The 20,271-nt window shown below is 39.1% G+C and overlaps 1 protein-coding gene across 5 annotated transcripts; it reads right to left on the bottom strand.

Annotated features, from left to right (window-relative positions):
- Positions 1-229: 229 nt before the first annotated feature.
- Positions 230-12,807, bottom strand: LOC117947433 (NACHT, LRR and PYD domains-containing protein 3-like). Of its 5 annotated transcripts, XR_004657238.1 has the most exons (13): positions 12,641-12,806; positions 12,025-12,269; positions 9,730-9,867; positions 8,239-8,474; positions 6,064-7,861; positions 5,216-5,392; positions 4,733-4,909; positions 4,393-4,566; positions 3,624-3,797; positions 2,186-2,359; positions 1,831-2,004; positions 1,487-1,613; positions 230-1,455 (listed from the first exon to the last, which is right to left on the bottom strand). XR_004657238.1 is itself a non-coding variant. In XM_034876346.1 (12 exons), exons 2-12 carry the CDS (start codon positions 12,153-12,155, stop codon positions 1,595-1,597), a joined length of 3,372 nt encoding a protein of 1,123 aa, XP_034732237.1. In that variant the 5' UTR covers positions 12,156-12,269; positions 12,641-12,806; the 3' UTR covers positions 230-1,594. The 5 variants fall into 5 exon arrangements, 4 of the variants coding, with proteins under 4 accessions (XP_034732237.1, XP_034732238.1, XP_034732239.1 ...); XM_034876346.1 differs by having other exon boundaries at positions 230-1,613; XM_034876347.1 differs by having other exon boundaries at positions 230-1,613; positions 12,025-12,193; positions 12,641-12,798.
- Positions 12,808-20,271: the final 7,464 nt, after the last annotated feature.

Raw genomic sequence — 20,271 nt, 5'->3', positions numbered from 1 at the left:
ATTAGACGACCGGAGGTTCCTAGTGGAAACATAAGGCTGAATGAGGTTCTTAATGTAGTCTGGTGCCTGTCCATGAAGAGCTCTAAAAGTCAGTACCAGGATTTGTCCTGCAGAGTGGAAACAATCATTTTTGTAATTCTAAGGATTTGCAGCATGTCAGGGTGTGTGAACAGTACATAGATGACTGAATACATTCAGCAAGTTGGTTGGTAGATGTAGGTGCTTGAGGAACAATATAGGGTTTTCTTGTGTTTGCCTTGCAACTGCCTTTTTCAACAACTGTAACAAAATGCATCTACCAGCCCCTTTAAAGTTCACTAATTAATACGATAAGATAATATTAATCCCATACTGGGGAAATGTCCTTGTTACAGCAGCTCAATAAATATCCCACACATCAGACTAAGAAAAAGTACACATTAAATAGATTTTTTTTTTTTTTAAATACACCTCACAGCCCCATGCAGTGGGTAAGAGGTTTTGCCCATATTGATGCCAGCTTGGCTAACTTCCTCCTCTCCCCTATCTTCTCTATGGTATCCAGAGGGCAGACCAGAAGAGAGCTAGCCCGCTTTACAGTCTGTTCAGTCTTTTCCTGACGCTTACAGGAAGTCTTCCACAGTACTGGAATGCGCAGCAGACTACGGTTCAGGTTAAAGATGTGCTGGATGACCTCACTGAGCTGTTCTGCAGTCTTTAAGCATCCTGGAGCTGATTCCATCCGGGCATTTCTTGCCTTGATCCTCTAATGCTCCTTTTTCACCTGATTGTCTGTCAGAGAGGGACTGCAGGAGGGAGTTGTAGGTGCTCCCTGGTGAGGAGGATGGGGGAGGGTTATGAAACCCCCATTATATGGGAATGGAATGCAGGGGAGAGATGTGACTGGTGTGAGTTGAGGTAGGCTGTCTCAGAAGCACTGAGAGGGGATGATGGTGTCAGCAGTGTCCAGAGACGGAAAGGCAGAGTCACTTATTATATATCTAGTTTGTTTTGCCTGTACAAAAAAGCAAAGGTTTACCACAATTCACCGTTTTACGGGTCGTCATCTGTGCCTGGTTATTTCTTGAATGTGACCAGTAACTCCCTAGAGGTTGCCTTTGATTTCCTGGCAATGAGTTACTGCTGGACAGAGCCAGGTTAAATGGTCTAGTATTGGTGCTCATGACAGAAACACAATTGAAACATTGTATCTTATAAATGCCAGGTGGACAGAAAGTCACCCTTAGGTTTGTGGTGTTACGCTTTAAGGAAATAGAAATCATCATGGTAAGCAGAAAGAGGGAATTCTACATTTAAAATTAAATTGAAGGAACAGTTACTAGACTAAAAACGTTTTGTAAACATTTGGACAGTCAGTACAAATACAGCATAGTCTTCTTGTTGATAAAGATTGAAGAATCATTTAGAAAAAGTGTTTTCTGATTAATTCACACTACTAATTCATACTTGGTATGAGCGCTGTCCTATCTCTGATTGTACTAAGACACAGCTGTAGTTTTGCAGTGATGTGGGGATTGTGGCAGCTCCAGAGTCAGAAACAACTCATCATGGCCAGTGATGAGATTCATTTTATTCAGATTGTTGGACTCCAGATTTACTCCATTTGTTCCATTCTGTAGGGGTGAACAAACAAAATTTACTGTTTAAATTAAACACATCATCATATTAAGCTTCTAGCCCGATTGAATGTTGTTTCTTTCTCTGCATTTTTTGCATTATTTTCTCAATGTTCAATAAGAAAACAAGCAATTTATGGAGGTTGGAGTTTTGCAACTATGTTTTGCAAAATACTACTAAAACTAGTGTAACTGATTCAAACCGGATACTGACTTGAGAGTTTCCAGACTGCAGTGTGGACTCTCCAGGAAATCAGACAGCAACTTCTCTCCTGATTCCTGAAGTTTGTTTTCACGCAGGTCCAGCTCTTTCAAATAGGATGGGTTGGACTTCAGAGCTGACACCAGAGAAGGACAGCTTTCATCTGTGACCCGACAACTTCTTAACCTGCAGAGATTAGAGGATTTTTATGGGGGTACTTTACCATTTTAGACATTTGGCACGACTGTTGTGTCAGTGGAACATGTGAGTCAATTTGTTCTTTTCCCCTAAAACATTTCTAAATGAAAAACCAATTGCTTTTTATGTTCAAGTAGAGCTCCACACAGAGGGAAAAGAGAATCCTTACTTTAGAGTCTCAAGTCTACAATGTGGACTCTCCAATCCAGCTGTCAGCAGCTTCACTCCTGAATCCTGTAGATCATTTTCACTGAGATCAAGCTCTCTGAGACTGGAAGGGTGGGACATCAGAGTCGAAGCCAGAGAAGCACAGGAACTCTCTGACAACCAGCAGCCCCTCAATCTAAATAAAAAATAAACAAACACATCAACAGGCTTTCATAACTGAAAGAAATATATATATATATATATATATATATATATATATATATATATATATATATATATATATATATATATATATATATATATATATATATAAATAAATCAGAGCTGTGGATGGTTAAATGCTGTAAAATCAAAATGAAGAACACAACAAGAATCCAAGTTCAAAACATCCTCCTGCAACAAGAATAATCCACTCTAAATGTTCATTACAATGCATGTTGTGCGGCCAAGTGCTGTCAAACCCATAGAGCTGTATCTGAAATGATGTTCATACATACAGTAAATCTGGCTGAATTAGGCCCAACAGCCACATTTTCTTGTTGATGTACTGCTGCAGGGTATAATAAATACATAGTTCACTCAGTATGAAAGAAAAAAATGCTTCAATAAAAAAAGTACATGAAATTATAAATTGTGAATGAAACTAAATAGGTATTAGTTATGTTTTGCTCTTGCCCTTCCTCTTGCGCGCCTTCAATCGTCATCAGTAATTTATAATTGCTCCCATTTTCTGATTATGATGCAACGGTTGCAAATTGTTTCACCACAAAAAGCAAATGCCCCCAAATTAACACATTTCAATTTAATACTTCTTTATACTTCACTACTTTTCAAGGAAAATATTGTACTTTTAAATCCACTTTATTTCTTTGACAGACATAGTTACTAGTTACTTATAAAATGTGAAGTAGAATGATCATACTTTATAAGCTCATCTCCTTCCCAATAGTATTTAAATCTAAGTTAAATGTAACTCTACTTCAACGAGCTATGGCATTAAAATGCTGCTCATTCTCTTTATCACAATACCAATCTAGGGTCCCCTGTTTCTCACACCACAAGACATTTGAGGTTGTGGCTTCAAAACTTTGTAACCCTTTGGAGACATTGTGGACACCTTTAAAACACAGCTCAATACCTATCAGTTTAAACTTGATTAGTTTTTTCCTATTTTCTTTTTATTTATACTTCATTATATTATTAGAAATAGTATAATTCTGTCTTCTGAATTTAGTGACTTGAGAGTGAACTTAATAATGCTGTTTAATCTTTGTTATTTTATGGTTTTGAATAAGTACCTAACATTGCTATGTAGTATTTGATATGCTGGCATTATGTTAGTGAATCACAATACTATTATTGTTATACTGATGCATCTAAATCATTGTCAGTGTAATATTGGTTTACTATTCATGTTAATTGAAAACAAGTTGACTGACCTAAGAGCTTCCAGTCCACAATGTGGACTCTCCAGTCCGGCGCACAGGAACTTGACTCCTGAATCCTGCAGATCGTTGTTACTTAGTTCCAACTCTCTCAGGCTGGAGTGGTTTGACTTGAAAGTGGAGGCCAAAGATGTACAGCAGTTCTCCGTTAGCCCACATCTATTAAGCCTGTAATTATGGGATTCATATTAAAACAGTTGTTGGCAACCCTATTTCAATGAGCATGGGCACAGTCTTGTCTCACTCCTAGGGAACAGCACAACTGGTCACCAGTCCCCTTTCCTGCTGCCTTTATAAATTTCAGTCTTGTCCCACCCTGGTAATAGATAAGAGATAGGTAATAGATGGCTAGTCACACTTTCAGGTAAGTTTGTAATATAGCAGACCTCTTCAGTATCTAACTATGCTAATGCTCCATCCCTCTCCATGGAGGAGGTAGAGATTGATCTGGGGGAATTGATATGATGGTGTAGAAAAAAGGCCACATTTTAATAAAATGCATGTAACAATCTGCAGAACTGAGTTGGAGGTTGGTAAGTACTACTATTTGTACTAGTACTTGTATTAAAAGTACAATTCAAATTTGTATTGAACTGCAAAAGTGTGAAAGCATATAGAGCCTGTTAAGTAAAGAGAGATATAACTTGCGCTTTCCTTTTATTCATTAAAACAATCTTTCAGTTGCCATCTGCTGTAACAACAATTATTTAATATACAAATATTTTCCTCACTAAAGACATATGATCTAAATGAGTGAACTCACCTCAGACACTTCAGTCTACATTGAGGACTCTCGAGTGCAGGAGACAGCATAGTGACTCCTAAATCCTTCACCTTGTTTTGACTCAGGTCTAGCTCGCTCAAATGGGAGGGGTTGGACTTCATAGCTAAGGCCAGATGTGCACAGCAGGTCTCTGACAGTCTGCAGGAACTTAATCTAGGTAAAATTATAAAGTATAGAATGTTCGCTATTGAAGGAAAATGTTTTGATAGAATTTCATCTTTAAATGACTGTGTCATTATCTAAATAGATCTCCATGACTGTGACCACAGTAGTCATTTAAACTTAATATCTACCCAAAGTTAATACAATTCTGTCTAACCTCAGAGTCTCAAGTCTACAGTGTGGACTCTCAAGGCCAGTAGACAACAGCGTCACCCCTGAATCCTTAAGATAGTTGTTGTTACTTAGGTCCAGCTCTCTCAAACTGGAGGAGGTGGACTTCAGCGCTGATGCCAGTGAATCACAACAACCGTCTGACAAACTGCAGTTCTTCAATCTAAAAAAAGGACATAGTTAAAAACAAACTCGTAGAACATAAAAACCGATCCCATTTAGATCTATTCAGGTCTAAATATGTAGGTCAGCATTGCTATGCTGTAATAGTGGGTGCTTGTTATTGTAGATTCATTTTGCTATTTTATTTATGGGGATGAGCATTATATATACACACTTTATAAAATGTATTTTAATCAAATGTCATCAATTTTGTTATACAATTCAAAAATATAGGCCCAAACTCCATAGAAACACATACTGTTGCATTGCAGCTTTGAAGGGAAGAGCTGTCTGAAAGGTGGCTCACCTTAGTATCTTCAATCTGCAGTTTTGACTCCCCAATCCGACAGACAACAGCTTCACTCCTGAATCCAGCAGATAGTCATTTTCACTCAGGTCCAGCTCCCGCAGATGGGAAGGGTTGGACATCAATGCTGAGGACAGAACTTCACAATGCTTCTCAGAGAATCCACAGCCAGAGAGTCTGCAAACACATTTCATGTCAAGTCAGAATTAACCATGTGACAAAGGTACTGAGCAAAACAATTCCTTCAGGAAATGAGTTATCAATACTATGAATACTAATGTGTGTTGTTTATTGCCAAGATAGCTACACACTGTTATTAAATAATCATAACTGATGAGCAAATTTTGCCAAAATTTGACAAAGACTGTCAACAGAAAAATCTACTTAATACCTTTTTCGCATCAGACAGTTACCTAGTGTAACCTGTCTTTTGTTACCTTGTTGCCCTGTGTATTTAGTCTTTGTGCTTCCCTTGTCTTGTGTCAGATTATTGTGGTATTTTCTGTGTATGAATCTGCCTGTTTTTGTTTTTGTGTTCCTGTTTCCAGTTGTTCCTGTCCTTATTTGTTACATAGTTTTTTAGATACCTGGCCTCCTGTTTTCTGCACACTTTCTGTTGAATGGATTTTTTGTTAATAAATATTCAAGCTCACCACATTGCCCGGCCATCTCTGCATTTGGGTCCAACCTTCTCCACAATTGTAACCCTTGCTCAAGGTAATTCAATGTATTATGTATAACAACGTTTCTATACTGACTATTTATTAGAAACTAAACATCTTTACTGTAACAAAAATGCCAATAGGCATAAAGGTTACTTAACATGACAGATTCACATTTGAACTTACCGAGCGTCTCTGCAGTTTCTTACAGCTTGGAGCAGTCTCCGTCTTCCATCACCTGTAGCATTGTACTTCTTCAGGTCCAACCCCTCTAGAACATCTTCTGACATCTGCAGCATGTAGGCAAGAGCTGAGCAATGGGTCTTGGTGAGTTTCTTCTCAGATCTGTTGCCTGACTGCAGGAACTCTTGAATCTCCTGGTGCACCGAGTGGTCATTCATCTCCATCAAACAGTGGAAGACATTGATACTTCTGTCAGGTGAGATATCATAAGCATTCATCTTCTTCAGGTTGTTTATTGCATTCTGGATGCTTTCTGGACTGCTCGATGTCCAGCCCAGCAGACCTCCTAAGAGACCACGGTTGGACTCCAATAACAGGCCATGAAGGAAGCGAACAAAGAGGTCCAGGTGGCCATTTACACTGTGAAGGGATTTTTCCACAACTCGATTGAGGAAGTTATCCAGACCTGGGTCACTGCTTTTTCTTTCCCAGTCTTCTCCCAAGAAAGTTGCCAGTACTTCAATGTTCTTGTTCAGGTAACAGTCAATCATGTAGACAGCAGCAAGAAACTCCTGAATACTTAAATGAACAAAGCAGTAAATAGTTTTCTGAAAAAGCACATGTTCTCTTTTGAAGATCTGTGTGCACAGTCCTGAGAAAACTAAGGCTTCTTCGACATCAAGACCACATCTCTCCAGGTCCTCTTGGTAGAAGATGATATTCCCTTTTTCCAGATGTTCAAACGCAAGTCTCCCCAACTTCCGAAGGGCTTCCGTAGTGTGCATTAGCTCCTGTTGTGTCATCTCATCTCCTTTGTCGTACTTCTGTGTCTTTCTCTTGGACTGGACCAGCAGAAAGTGTGAGTACATCTCAGTCAGAGACTTGGGGAGCTCTTTTTTGTCTGTAATCATCATGTGCTCCAGAACTGTCGCAGTGATCCAACAGAAAACTGGTATGTGACACATAATGTAGAGGCTCCTGGATGCCTTCATGTGTGAGAAGATTCTGCCAGACATTGAATCATCATCAAATCTTCTCCTGAAGTACTCCTCCTTCTGAGTGTCACTGAATCCTCGCACTTCTGTTATCCTATCAACATATGAAGGGGGGATCTGATTTGCTGCTGCAGGTCTGGAAGTTATCCAAAGGAAAGCAGAGGGAAGCAGATTCCCCTTGATAAGGTTCGTCAACAGTAAGTTGACTGATGATGTCTGTGTGACTTCTGACACAACCTCATTGTTCTGGAAATCCAACAAAAGTCTGCTTTCGTCAAGGCCATCAAAGATGAACAAAACTTTACAGAGAGCAAGACTTTCTGCTGTGACCATGTGTAGTGTTGGATCAAAATCATGTAGTAGCTTGAGAAGACTGTACTGCTTCTCTTTGATCAAGTTCAGCTCCCGGAACGAAAGCGGAAACACAAAGCTGACATCTTGATTTTCCAGGCCCTCTGACCAGTCGAGAATAAACTTCTGCACTAAGAATGTTTTTCCGATGCCAGCAATGCCATTTGTCAGAACTACTCTGATTAATCCTTTTTGGCCAGGTAAGACCTTAAAGATGTTGTGACATTTGATTGGAGTGTCATTAAGGTTCTCCATTTTGGATATTGTCTCAAGTTGCCACACTTCATGTTGGATATTAACTCCTTCGCACTGTCCTTCAAGGATATACAGCTCAGTGTAGATCCTAGATAGGCGGGTTTGAGGTCCTGCTTCAGCAGTTCCTTCTATTGCAAATTCAGATCTTCTTCTGTGACGAATCTTATGATTGTCCAAACCCTCCTGCCAACTACCAGTAACTGAAAGGTACACAATAAAAGAACAAATAAGGTTAAAGAAATATACTTCATCTCTAAAAAGAATCAGCAGTCAGTTCTGTCTACATATTAACTGGTTAGTTTAACACTGCAAACAGGAATGAGGTGGAGCATTTAACTTCGGGGTGCAGTTCACACAGTCTTTGGCTCCACGTGGAAAAAACAAAAGAGATGGTGATTGACTTTAAGAGGCGGGCTGGCTAGTCCTATCACATGTTGCTTTCCATCGGTGGTGTTACCTCATTAATGATCATTTATCGCTTCTGTTCTCTTATATGTTGATATGTTTTTTTTAAGGTGAGGTTAACGGTATCAACCTGGGGGGAAAAAACTCTGCTTTAGAACCCCTAAATACTTACTTGGTTCAGTGCTGCCTTGACCGGGTGTCTGAAGTTTAAGACGTTTTCTAAAACTTTTTCTACATTGGGGACAGGCGGAGTCTCCTGTTGATTCACATCGTTCCAAGTTTGACGCAGTGCATACCCAGCAGAAGTAGTGTCCACAGGCAATAGACTGTGGATCCTTCAGGACGTCCTGGCACAAAGCACAGCATGCCAGCTGCTCCTCAATAACACCCCTCAGCCTTTTCCTCTCCCTGTGAAGATGAAGGCATTTCCTTTTCAAATCAAAACCTTTTCTCTACTTTAATACTGCATAGAAGATCAAATAGCACAATATGTCGACAATGCATGTAATGATTCTTCTGTTATTCTCTCACTTGTCACAGGTCATCAACACTTTACCATGTCAACCATCATTGATAAATGTAGTTAAGGCAAGCATTAATAAAGGAGCATTTTGTCCTGAGTTTGTCTTAATTGCTGGTGCAAAATTAGAGATGTGTCCATGTTTAGCTCAAATTGAGATTGTTATTGAAAATTATTAAGACAATGATGCAATATTGCATTCACAATGGAGGTTTCCCTGTTAGGGCCCTCAACAGTAAGATGAGGGGAAATTCTAGTTTTCAGCACCACTGCTGAAAATGTGCTGTTAGTCTTGTGTGCTGATACAGATCATTTATAATCATCAGATGGAACATTACACAGTTTCACAAACTTGTAAAAGTTACATAAACAGTCACTTTAACAACCAACTAAAAAGCCTTTATGGGCATGTATCAACATAATTTAAATCATGCTGCTGTGTGTTACAGTAGGTCCTATTACACACTTGTCAAGAGTGCCCTGCATGCCTGAACACAACAGTTCTTAGTCAGTTGTTGACTAAGAACTTTGCAGGTGTTTGCTGAACAACATAAAAACGGAGAAAAGGAGGTTGCATTTTTGATGTATAGTTCTGAGTAATGTTTTCATTATTTTAGTGTGTTATCTAGGTAACTATTAAGATAATGAAAACAATTATAGTATAATCTTTGGGCAAGTGTGTTAACCACTCTTGTTAAATAAATACTGCCTCGTCTGCATTGATATTTTATGTCAATACTCCTCTCATCCCATGTTAAAGCCATATACTCAGCATTAGGCAAAAAATGTCAAACAAATATGTCAACTTTTGCAACATATATTTCCACGTCAGGAAAATACCAGCTAATTGATTCCCTTAGTAGTTATGTACTACATCAAATGTTCAATAACAAATATGTGACAAAGAAACATTCTTGCATTTAAACAATCATCTGACTCTCATTCCTCTGCTCACCTGGGGCACAATCCATGCTGGAAATCTGATTTGTTCTACACATTCGTAGATGGTTGAGTTTGGCCATTGACCTTCCCTCATCAGCCCTGCATTAACCCCTTTCCTACCTTTCCAATTCCCTGATGGTTTGCCAACAGCTAGTTTATATTAGAGTGCTTTAATTAGTAAAGAATAAAGAAAACTCTTACTTTGTGTCCAATAGTCCAGGTTCATTACTGAAGGCAAGAGGAATATCTTTGGAGTGGTCACTCTTCACAGACAGACAGCTGGATACTGGAGACTCTGCTCTGCCCTCCTCGTCCTTCCCACAAACACTCAGCTCTGGTCTAACAGAAAAGTCAGTAACAAAAGCTCACATTAGACATCAACAGCATCATCAAATGTATTATCAAGCAACACACTTATGAGGCTTTCTATGTTCTCTGACTCTGTGAAGTGCTCTTTGTTTAGAACCTACATCACACCCTATATGCTGCTCAACCATGGTCGAACTCTAAGGAAAAGAGTATAAAGAAGCCTAAGGTAGCATACAATGATGCAATGAGGCTGCTGCTATGCTCCCTAAGTGGCACAGTACCAGTCATTTGTTTGTGTCCACTAGAGTGCCAACCTGTGAGACACTCTTAAGATAACTAATGTTTAGTTTTAAGTGTCGTCTGGACAAGTCAGAGAACCATGTAATTGAAGCCCCTGTCAGTCCTCTGAAAAGATGTTATAGATACACTCATAGATTAGATAGATAGATAGATAGATATTTTTTGATCCCAAAAATAGGGAAATTACGGTGTTACAGCAGCACATGTACATTAGTCACACAACACAGAATATAAATATAAATGAGATACTAGGAAAAAATGTACATACATACAGTATACATGAAATAATAATAATAATAATAATAATAATAATAATAATAATAATAATAATAATAATAATAATAATAATAATAATAATAAAATGAATAAAATATAGGAATAAAATTTAAGAACAAATATTTAAATATATACAGGATGGAAAGACAATTAGGACAACATTGGTGCCATAGCCTGTATGTCCTAAAGACAAATATGGAATTATTGTTAATGCTTAACTCTCCCTTTAATACTTTTTATACGGTATGATGTTTAAGATGGACCTGTGTGATAATGAACTGTTGTTACTAACCTAGCTCTGGGGAGTCATTCCCCGGAGTCCTTATGTTTTTTTCCCCCAGCATGTTTCCTTGGATCAGGGAGGCTCCAAAATCATGGTTATAGCTATTGCCATGGTCCCGCTACACATTCTGCGATGCCATGCTACATCCTGCTACGCTCTGCTGTGCCCTGCTACGTCCTGCTGTGCCTTGTAATGCCGCACAGTGCCCTGCTATGCCATGAACTACTACAAGGAACTACTACAAACTACTTTTTTTTGTGACTGTTATTGCCACTCTTCATTCTAACCCCAACCGGTCGTCAGACACCGCCTACCAAGAGCCTGGGTCTGTCCGAGGTTTCTTCCTAAAAGGGAGTTTTTCCTCGCCACTGTCGCACTGTTGCTTGCTCTGGAGGGAATTACTAGAACTGTTGAGTCCTTGTAAATTATGGAGTGTGTTCTAGACCTATCTGTAAAGTGTCTCGAGATAACTCTTGTTATGAATTGATACTATAAATAAAATTGAATTGTGTACATCTTCCTTTAATTGAAATCAGTGTGTTTCACCACAGGATGTTTTTGTAGATGATCACCCATTTAGCTACATTTTGGACTAACTTGCTGCATACATTAGCTTTCTAATGAGAGCAGATTTAGTGTATTTTGTGATGTTGAGTCACATATTCATACATATCATTGTTGCATCTTTACTTACCTTCCACTGACTTAAGCATCCTCTTTGTCCTGACTTACCAGAGTTACATCCATAACTGTCATCACCAGCCAGTTAAATGTCCAGAGGCCCCTATCCTTATTATAATATTCATTGGACTGAATGAAATTGGTAACACTAGACAGTATAGATTGCTTGTGTTGTGTTACATATTCTTTAAATATCTTTGGGGTTGGTATAATAATTCAACCTATCTAAATTGATCACATTGGGCTGGGCATTTTATAGACAGAAAGATTGATTCATCAAGAAAATTATCAAACACATTTTTATGGATAATGAAAATAATTGTTTGTAGCAAGGTTACTCTGTTCAGGATTTATGCAGGTACCTCAATAAGGATATTTTCACTTTGTTAATGTAATGAGCAGTCTGATTTAGAAACACCACAATGTTTATAGCCATAATATATAAACACGGGTGTGGCCTTCTGTTCTAAATGTAAAGGTTTAACAGCAGCTAGTTAATATTTCAGAATATGGGAAATATTTTTTCAAAAAAAAAAAAAAACATTCCATTTGGCTTTTATTATTATAAGAACAATCCTTAATATCCAAAATTGTTCATTTAAAAGAAATGGTTTGCAGGTGGGTGGGGCAATAAAGAAAACTCTTACTTTGTGGACAATAGTCCAGGATCCTTACTGAAGGCAAGAGGAATATCTTTGGAGTGGTCACTCTTCACAGACAGACATCTGGATACTGGAGACTCTTCTCTGCCCTCCTCGTCCTTCCCACAAACACTCATCTTTGGTCCAGTTAGTCTCGCATTGTCAGACTTTACTCCTTAACAAAAGAAAAGTATAGTTTCTGTTTTACTATAATGCACTGAAGACGCTGACGTCATCTTTTCCACTGTGAACTGGACCAATAACAAGCCTTCCTACATTAATAATCATAGACTATTACGATAATGATAATAACAAATCAGCTTTAAGTCACCATAATACTTATTTTGTATTATTGAGAAACTCACTGTTGGAAATGTTGCTTATTTCATAAAGCCTGATAAATAGTTTAAAGACTTAGCCAGCTACCTCATTAAAGAAAGTTTGAATCACTTTTCAACTAAGACAGGATAGTTTTACGCATTACATACCTCATTACATTACATCTTACATTAATACACATTAATTTTCCCTCTCATTAGGAGACAAAAAAAGACCATACAATTTAATAGCCTAGCAGAGCAAATCTTTCATAAATTCAAGCCACCCTCGCCCATTTACCTACCACATTGCTGGCCAAGGATTTAAATCTGTTAATTTTCATTAATCCATCCATTATCTAGGCGCTTGCTTATCCTACTGAACATGCATAGCCATCTCACTTAACCGAGAAGTTCAGCTCTTACTTCCTTGAAAAAAGAATGTACATTCGCATTTCCGCGGTCAAATATTAGACTGCGACCGTATTCTGAAATATACGGTAGAAGAAGGGTGACTGTGTGGAGGGAAAGACATCATCTGAAGACGAAGTTGGAATTTCCAATTTCTGTCACAGTTATGAGATCTCACATTATCACTTTAATAGAGTGGACACCGGCAGGCCAATATGTTTCTGAGCCATTAACGTTGTTTTTCAGGACATGTCATCAAATGGGGCACAATGAATGGTATATAACACCAGTTTTCCAAAATAAAATGTCACAATTTGGAGGCTGGGTGGTACTAGTCTGGCTCAAGGACATCCAGTTAATTTCCAGGATGTTCCAGCAATGGGTGTTGCTGTTGTCTAACTCTGTTCTTTTTGAGACACAAAAACAAATTTCGAGCTACCAAGTTTTCAAGAAAATTTGAATTGTGTGACAAGGCAAGCCTGCTTGGATCTTTCAGGGAATGATTGATTTACAAAGAACATCTTTATGGCATACGTCTATCCAACTGGGACGTTTTTGGACAGATTTGCAGGGATTTGCTATGGACAAAATACATTAATAAACAGTCTATGTTCCACCAAAACACGTTCCTTCCCCGAGTCTATTTTGCAGAGCCACCAACCTTCGATGTGTCCAGAAGTCAGCGCCTCCCAGGACGATTGTGATTAGTTTGAAGAAATGAAAAACCATAAGAGGGCATTTTTCTCCTATCCCTGAATGTATTTGGACGAGCCAGACTTCCCCAGCACTGTGGAGATAGGTCCTTTCTATGCAAGTTAAAGGCGTACCAAAGACTGCATGGTACGTTTGGAATAATTGATTTCTCTGCATTTAATTTCTGTTCAGTGCGTTTATTTTGTTTAATAAAATGCTTCAATTCATGTTTCATTTTCAGAGTTAGATAAAAACTAATTTAATTGAAAGTTTATGTTTTTTTTATTTAAATTGCTGTGTTTTTGAAGCACCTGCAAATGAAAGTCATGTTTCATGTTGGAAGATTGACACAAATGTCTTTTCTATTATTTAAGCAATAGGCAGGAGTAGCAATTAGTCTACAGACAACGATTGGCCTTGTCTGTAGACTAATTGCTACTGAGAAGGCTACTCCATGGACGTAAGTACTCCATAGTGATCCAGCAAGTGATGAACTCGTCAAAAGTCGCCCACAAGCATCAGCCTCACGCCTTGTCCTTTCATTTACCGTAAAGATGAAAATACGAGCGCGGTCTAATTTTAGGGGCTTTCGGTGAGAGGCGGAAATGTGACCGGGGAGTGGGACGTTGCAAATACGTCACTAACGCTATTTCTTTCATCAGCCAGTTTCTTACAGTATTTCTCAATTGTTTGTAACTTGAGACACAAAGAACACAATCTAGGCATCCTCGGGCTACCAACACCTGAAACCAATCCTAGGCTACTTATTATCATCCCACTCTATGCAGTTCTAAACCCAGTTTTCTTTTTTAAAACACAACGCACACTTCTTCACATTTGGCACAATCATTTGAAATAGCATCACTTGTATCCACATGCAACACTGCGGTTCAAATGTTGGCCTGCACACAGACTTTCTCGAGGTTTCAGCCTTTACTTTAAAATGTTGTATCGTTTGATCTTATTTATGTTTGACTGAGTATGACAGTGATGCAGGTGAGTGTGAGGCCGCAGGTGAAGGACCCACGTGCAGATCGCAAGGTAGCCTTCCACTGTAGGTGTACGGCTGAGATAAGGTTCAGTGTTTTACACGTTTTAAATACCAGTTGAAGAAACAAATAAGCTTCGGCTGCAGCAGACACAATAAGGCGGACAGACCGGCATGCAGCTGCTAGACAGGTAAGCAGAGGAATGAAGTGATTGCTGGGCGAATGGAAGTGGCAAGATCTGCGATGAAAGCAGAAAATCTGAAAGCATCTGGTGGAAGGGTAAAGAATAACGCTGAATGAATACACACAACAACTTCTATTGCTTTGTTTTAGAAGATCATAATCTGTAGGCTAAGTGAAATCATAACTAGTGACTGAAGCTAAACGTAGAATACTTCCATCTGAAATGTAGTGAAGTAATGCATGCCATTTAAAGTAAATGTTTCAACACTGCGAATGACGTGCTTTTAAGACACTCAGGAATGTAAATTGAATTGAATAAGAGAGGCTAATCAAATCAAATTATCAGTTGGACCCTTCTGTAACAACAATTGTTCAACACCAGAGGGAGGCATACACTCATGGTCTCCCAGGCAACTGGATGTCCTGCCAGTGCTCAACTCTTTTCAAGATAACTTATCATTTCGAGACAAAGTACTTTTTTGTTGCTTTAAATTGTATAAGATATAGGACACGTATTTGTCATAATATTAAGTACTCTAAAAAGAATAAAGCTAAACTTTGCTCAATGCATTTGTGACAGAAAGGTAACTTGTTCTACTGGGATTTATTACATATTTAATCTAGATTGATATTCTTTAAAACGTAATAAAAAAGAGAAACATATATATATATATCTGATATACTGAGACATTTTGTTTTCTGCACAATTGATTGATACAAACATGGGATGAGCCCATGCTATTCAATCAGGAGGGTTATCTTACATGGTGAATGTAGAAGCACAGTGCACTGATGTATTGTGGGCACACACACACACACACACACACACACACACACACACACACACACACACACACACACACTCTTCCCCATCCTGTGGCACTGTGACAGGCAAGGAATATCCACAACACACACTCACACTGTGGTGCTGTCAGGACCAAGGCCAACTGCCTGCTAGTATTTTTATAATCTTCATCCTCCCTGACCTGTTGCTCCCCTCCTGGCGCCAGTGGTCTCAGCCGTCCCCCTGCGATGCCTCAACCTTACACACACACACACACACACACTTGCAAACACATGCTCCTGTACACTCGGCAGCCCCTCCATGGATAATTGAGACCAGCTGTTGCAAGGTGCCTCTTCCCTCGACCCTGCACCCCGGCTGCACTTGCCTTTCTGGCAGAAAGCTATGTCAAAGCCCCGCTCCCTCCCTTTTCTGTCTCCCTCCTGACTCACACCCTCTTCCTCCCACATGCCTCTGAGTGCGCTTGCCTCTTCTGACTGAATTGTTTTGTTTTTTTTTATTTTTTCACTTAATGTATGTATCTCTTGTTAATGATACCTCATACCAAGTGCAAATTAATTGTATAATTGCAAGAATGCACTGGAAATAAATGTATTCGTAATGTTTATCACAGGCCCAAAACACACTAGAAACCTTAAAATCATAATCAACTGTATTTAAAAGACTTTAATGACACATTTAACCAGTGAGTTGTGCATAAAAAAGTACATTGCATTCAGATTAGATTTAATTTAATTTAATTGATAACTAGTTCAATTTCAGATTTGTCAAGATTGCAGGCATCAAAGTAGTCTGAGCCTCAGCTGCAAACTGAATGAATCCCTTTCAGACTGCCTGATCTTGACAGTTGATCGTCAAGGCCAAATGAAGTTCAATATTATGCGTTCAGTTAGACACAGACAGACAGTCAATTAGAAACTAATTTGAATCAATTATGGGACATGTTTAAGACATGCCAAAGTACAAAACATACCTATATTTTCAATTGTGTGGATTTGTAACCGTTTATTGTCCTATCTGATTGATAGTCATGGGGTTTTAAAGTGTTGGTTGGACAAAACAAGCAATTTAAAGATATTACCTATGCTTTAGAAAATCAAGTTTCTTTCATTAAGTTCTGCCAAACATTTAACAAGTTAGTTGAAAAAAAAACGTTCGACAAATTGATTGATGATTATTATAATCATTAATTGTGCTCCTGACCTAGGCTGAAACTCTGTCTTAACCCTTCCACTTAGTTTAGTGCGTTCACGCGAGAGTTAGGGCTGGCCCAATACTCATTTTGATCGAGGGCTAGCGGCAAGATGAAGGGGTGCACAGCCCTTAAAACAAAGGGACGATGCAAGCTTACTTGAAACCGAGGGGTATCCATTTACATTGCTGCTCAATGCGGCAACAATGGCTGCCAGAGAGACCCATAAATGTAAATATTTTCGGCTTAAATAATTGATTAAAAATTGTTTTGTGCTCTATAGAGTCCTGTACATGTATTCTTGCAACTATGTTCTTAATTGAACATTTTTCAAAATCGCTAGCTTGCTATGCTACCGCTAATCGGTAACATTAACTTTATATTGCTGATTTGCACAACAGTCCCGCATTTGTCTGCCTTGAATGGACTCTATGCATGTCTACAGTTTTAACCAGTAGCAGAGAATTTTGTTTGATCTCAGTGCACAACCCTAGTTGCTTTGGAGACATCGATACGTGCTTTATCTATACTGTCCTGTATCACACAGGGAGGCAGGAGGACGCACAGCAACCTATCCACTTTCGGGCGGAAAACTAACAGAAGTTATTATTTGTTAGTTTGTTAGTACATGTAAGTTATGGTTCTAATTGTTGATAATGGTTCTGTAATATATATATATATATATATATATATATATATATGTATATGTAAATAAATGCATATGACACTGTTGTCAAAACCCACACAGTCGACATATAGACTCACTTGCAGACGGTATCTTGGAAGTGATGGTGTAACCAAGGGGTGTCCCATTTTCTGGGGTATGTTCCAGGGCCAAGGCAAGGGGGAAGGGGAAGGGGGAAGATAGAGATGGGATTCAGCCTAAGATATAGAAATTCTGCCTTTTAGGGTATCTTTTTATCTCTATTTTTCTATTTATCTTTCTCTCCCTCCTCCGTGGTTCTCCCTGTTGAGTAAGGTGTATTTCCGAGGTGAGACATGAGCTGGCTGGTGGTGAGTGTGAGGTGCTGCTCTGTGGCTGGAATATGTGGGGTTTAGGAGAGGAACCGAGGAGGCCAGTGGGGGAGGAGGAGGGTTGGGAGAGGCATGTCAGACTCTCTTTTCCAGCTGGTCCTGAGGGGTCAAACTGTGTGTGGATGTGTTCATGTCATGGCCTCTCATTAGGGGGTGAGACGCTGCGGCTCCAGACCCCCATGGTAAGATTGCTGGGTAAGTCTGCAGTGATCCTGCCACTTTGATGCCCCTGACCCCCATCCCCCCCACCAGGAGGTTAATGAGCCACAGTGAGCTCTGTAGGCATGCTGATATTGTGTGTGTGTGTGTGTGTGTGTGTGTGTGTGTGTGTGTGTGTGTGTGTGTGTGTGTGTGCATTGTAAGATTTGAGGTATGGGCTTCAAGAAGAGGTGCAACGAAACCTCTAGACCCCTTATATGCTTTTTACTGTGGTCCCTTGCAGATCAGATGTCAGAGAGGCAGTCTTTGTTTGGGTGTGGAGAATAATATTAGAACCACTCTGAATTAGTCAAAGCCACCCCTGCTCCACTTTGTCTGTTCCTGCACAGTGAATAATCAAAACTTTAAAAAGGACCTTTGTAGTAACTAAATCAGTAACAGACAGATAAGACAAGTATGCATGATCATTTGCATAATGATAAACTAATGCAACACAACACTATATATGATTAAGTCAAACACATTTTTCTCCAATCAATATAATGTATCAAATGTTTTCTTTTTTTCTAGGTATTTATTTTGATTAAAAAAAAAAATGTATCATGAATGGAAATCCACTGATATAGCAAAAAGACCCAGTCTTGTGGATTTTGGAAATGTTTTTTTGGTTAAGAGGATCATTTTGAATCCTTTGTTGCTGGGTCAATCTGCATTTTGGACACAAATTGCCTCTTTCAGATGTCTACTGTTGCTTAGAAATCTGAAACTGCTAAATGTTTGACATTTTCCGGGCACTCAAACTTGAAATGACCCACTTTTGCAATAGTGTTAGTGATTAAGTTTGTTTCTCTACTTCATGCATGCAAGGCAAAATGAGAATCTCTGTTGGCCTCCAGTTCAGTTTGATTCACTGCCTTAACTATCAGTAATTACTGACCATGATTACTAGTCAGTCTGGTCTTTTTTCCTATTCGTGTTTACCTCTAACCTCTCACCGTTGACACAGCACTACTTCACATAGCTGAACAGGCAGTGAGACCTGAATGTGCAGTTTTGGGCGGCGCAGAGCAAGCCCTTGCCCACGAAAAGGAAGGCATGGCATTTTAAAACAGGTGCTAGACTCTCTTGTTTCTTTTCATCATTCACTCCCTTTCCTTCTTTCTTCTCCCCACACCTGTTGAAGTGTGAGGACTCATGCTGGTTCAGATGAGCAGCTTAGCCAAACCTGAGCTAAGGCGGGGATTTGAGTTGAGTTGTGGTTAATTACTTAAGTAGTACATATTTTATTTTCTTATGCTTTACTTTGATGTAAGGTGTTACTTTAGGGTTAATTAGTTTAGTGTCTTCTAGCACTGCATCTTAGGCCAAACAGGGGGAAGGGACAGAGAGCCAGAAATGGGAGTTTGAAATAGAGCAAATGAGAAAGCTTGTAATTACTTTTATTCAAGAATAAAAATATTACCAAATGGTTAAAAACTAAATGAGACAAACTGTTATATCACACATGAGGCAAGAAAGACCTCCAGTCATTTGTTTGTTGGTGTGACTGATTCCTGCAGGGCTGACGGGGGGTCTCAGCCCCCTGGTAGAGCACCTTACTGGGCCCACATTAAGCCCTGCCCCCCTGTCTGTCATCACCATGGCAGGAAGCAAGATTTACCCAGCTGTTTGGGATCTTTCTGTGGGTATGTGTGCATGAGTAGCTAGAGACATTTTACTCTACAGAAGAGCTTCACTGTCTATTAAAACCCACGTATCTTCAAATTTGGTGCAAATGACTTTTGAGGGATTACATGTTCCTTTATGGGTTGAGAAAACATAATGTGTAAGTAGGTCCATTACAAAAGAGTCTGGATGGATCATACAAGTTTATGACAAAAAGAGTTTCCCCTGCATCCTCAAGATACAGTTGAGGAATATAATAAAAGATTTGGCTTATTTCAGGTCTGAGGACCGATACCTTGTGATCAACAGTGTGCAGAAGATTATTCACCTGTCTATATACTTTGTCAGAAATGAATTAATTCACTTTGCATTCACAATTATGTGTTATAATTTTGAAATATTTGGCTGTGAAATTGACTTTCGGCCTGCTGTACCTCTGCATGCTCACATTTTACTCTGTGGCAAAACTACTTTGATTATTCCGCAAATTAGAACACTAACTGCTTCTTTGTGTGAATTTTCAGTGGAGTGGAATTATTGCAGTAAAACCGATTTTGGGCACATCTGGAAAGGCTTTAAGAGAAGAATCTGTCAAATGCTATGTGTGTTTTGGGGTGGTTGTCATGTGGGAATCCTCTCAGTATTCTCCACAGGGTGTTGTTTTCTTTAGGTTTCAAAAAAACAAGCTCTCAAGTAATGACTTCAGTGTGTTGGTATGTTTTTATTTCATTTGTGTGACACTTAATGGAGCTTTTATCATTACAGACATACCAGGTGGAACTGATAGCATGTCTTCTGGAGGGG

The sequence above is a fragment of the Etheostoma cragini genome, chromosome 7 (assembly GCF_013103735.1).
Source record: "Etheostoma cragini isolate CJK2018 chromosome 7, CSU_Ecrag_1.0, whole genome shotgun sequence".
NCBI lineage: Eukaryota > Metazoa > Chordata > Actinopteri > Perciformes > Percidae > Etheostoma > Etheostoma cragini.
This window is presented reverse-complemented; position numbering and strand designations above follow the sequence as displayed.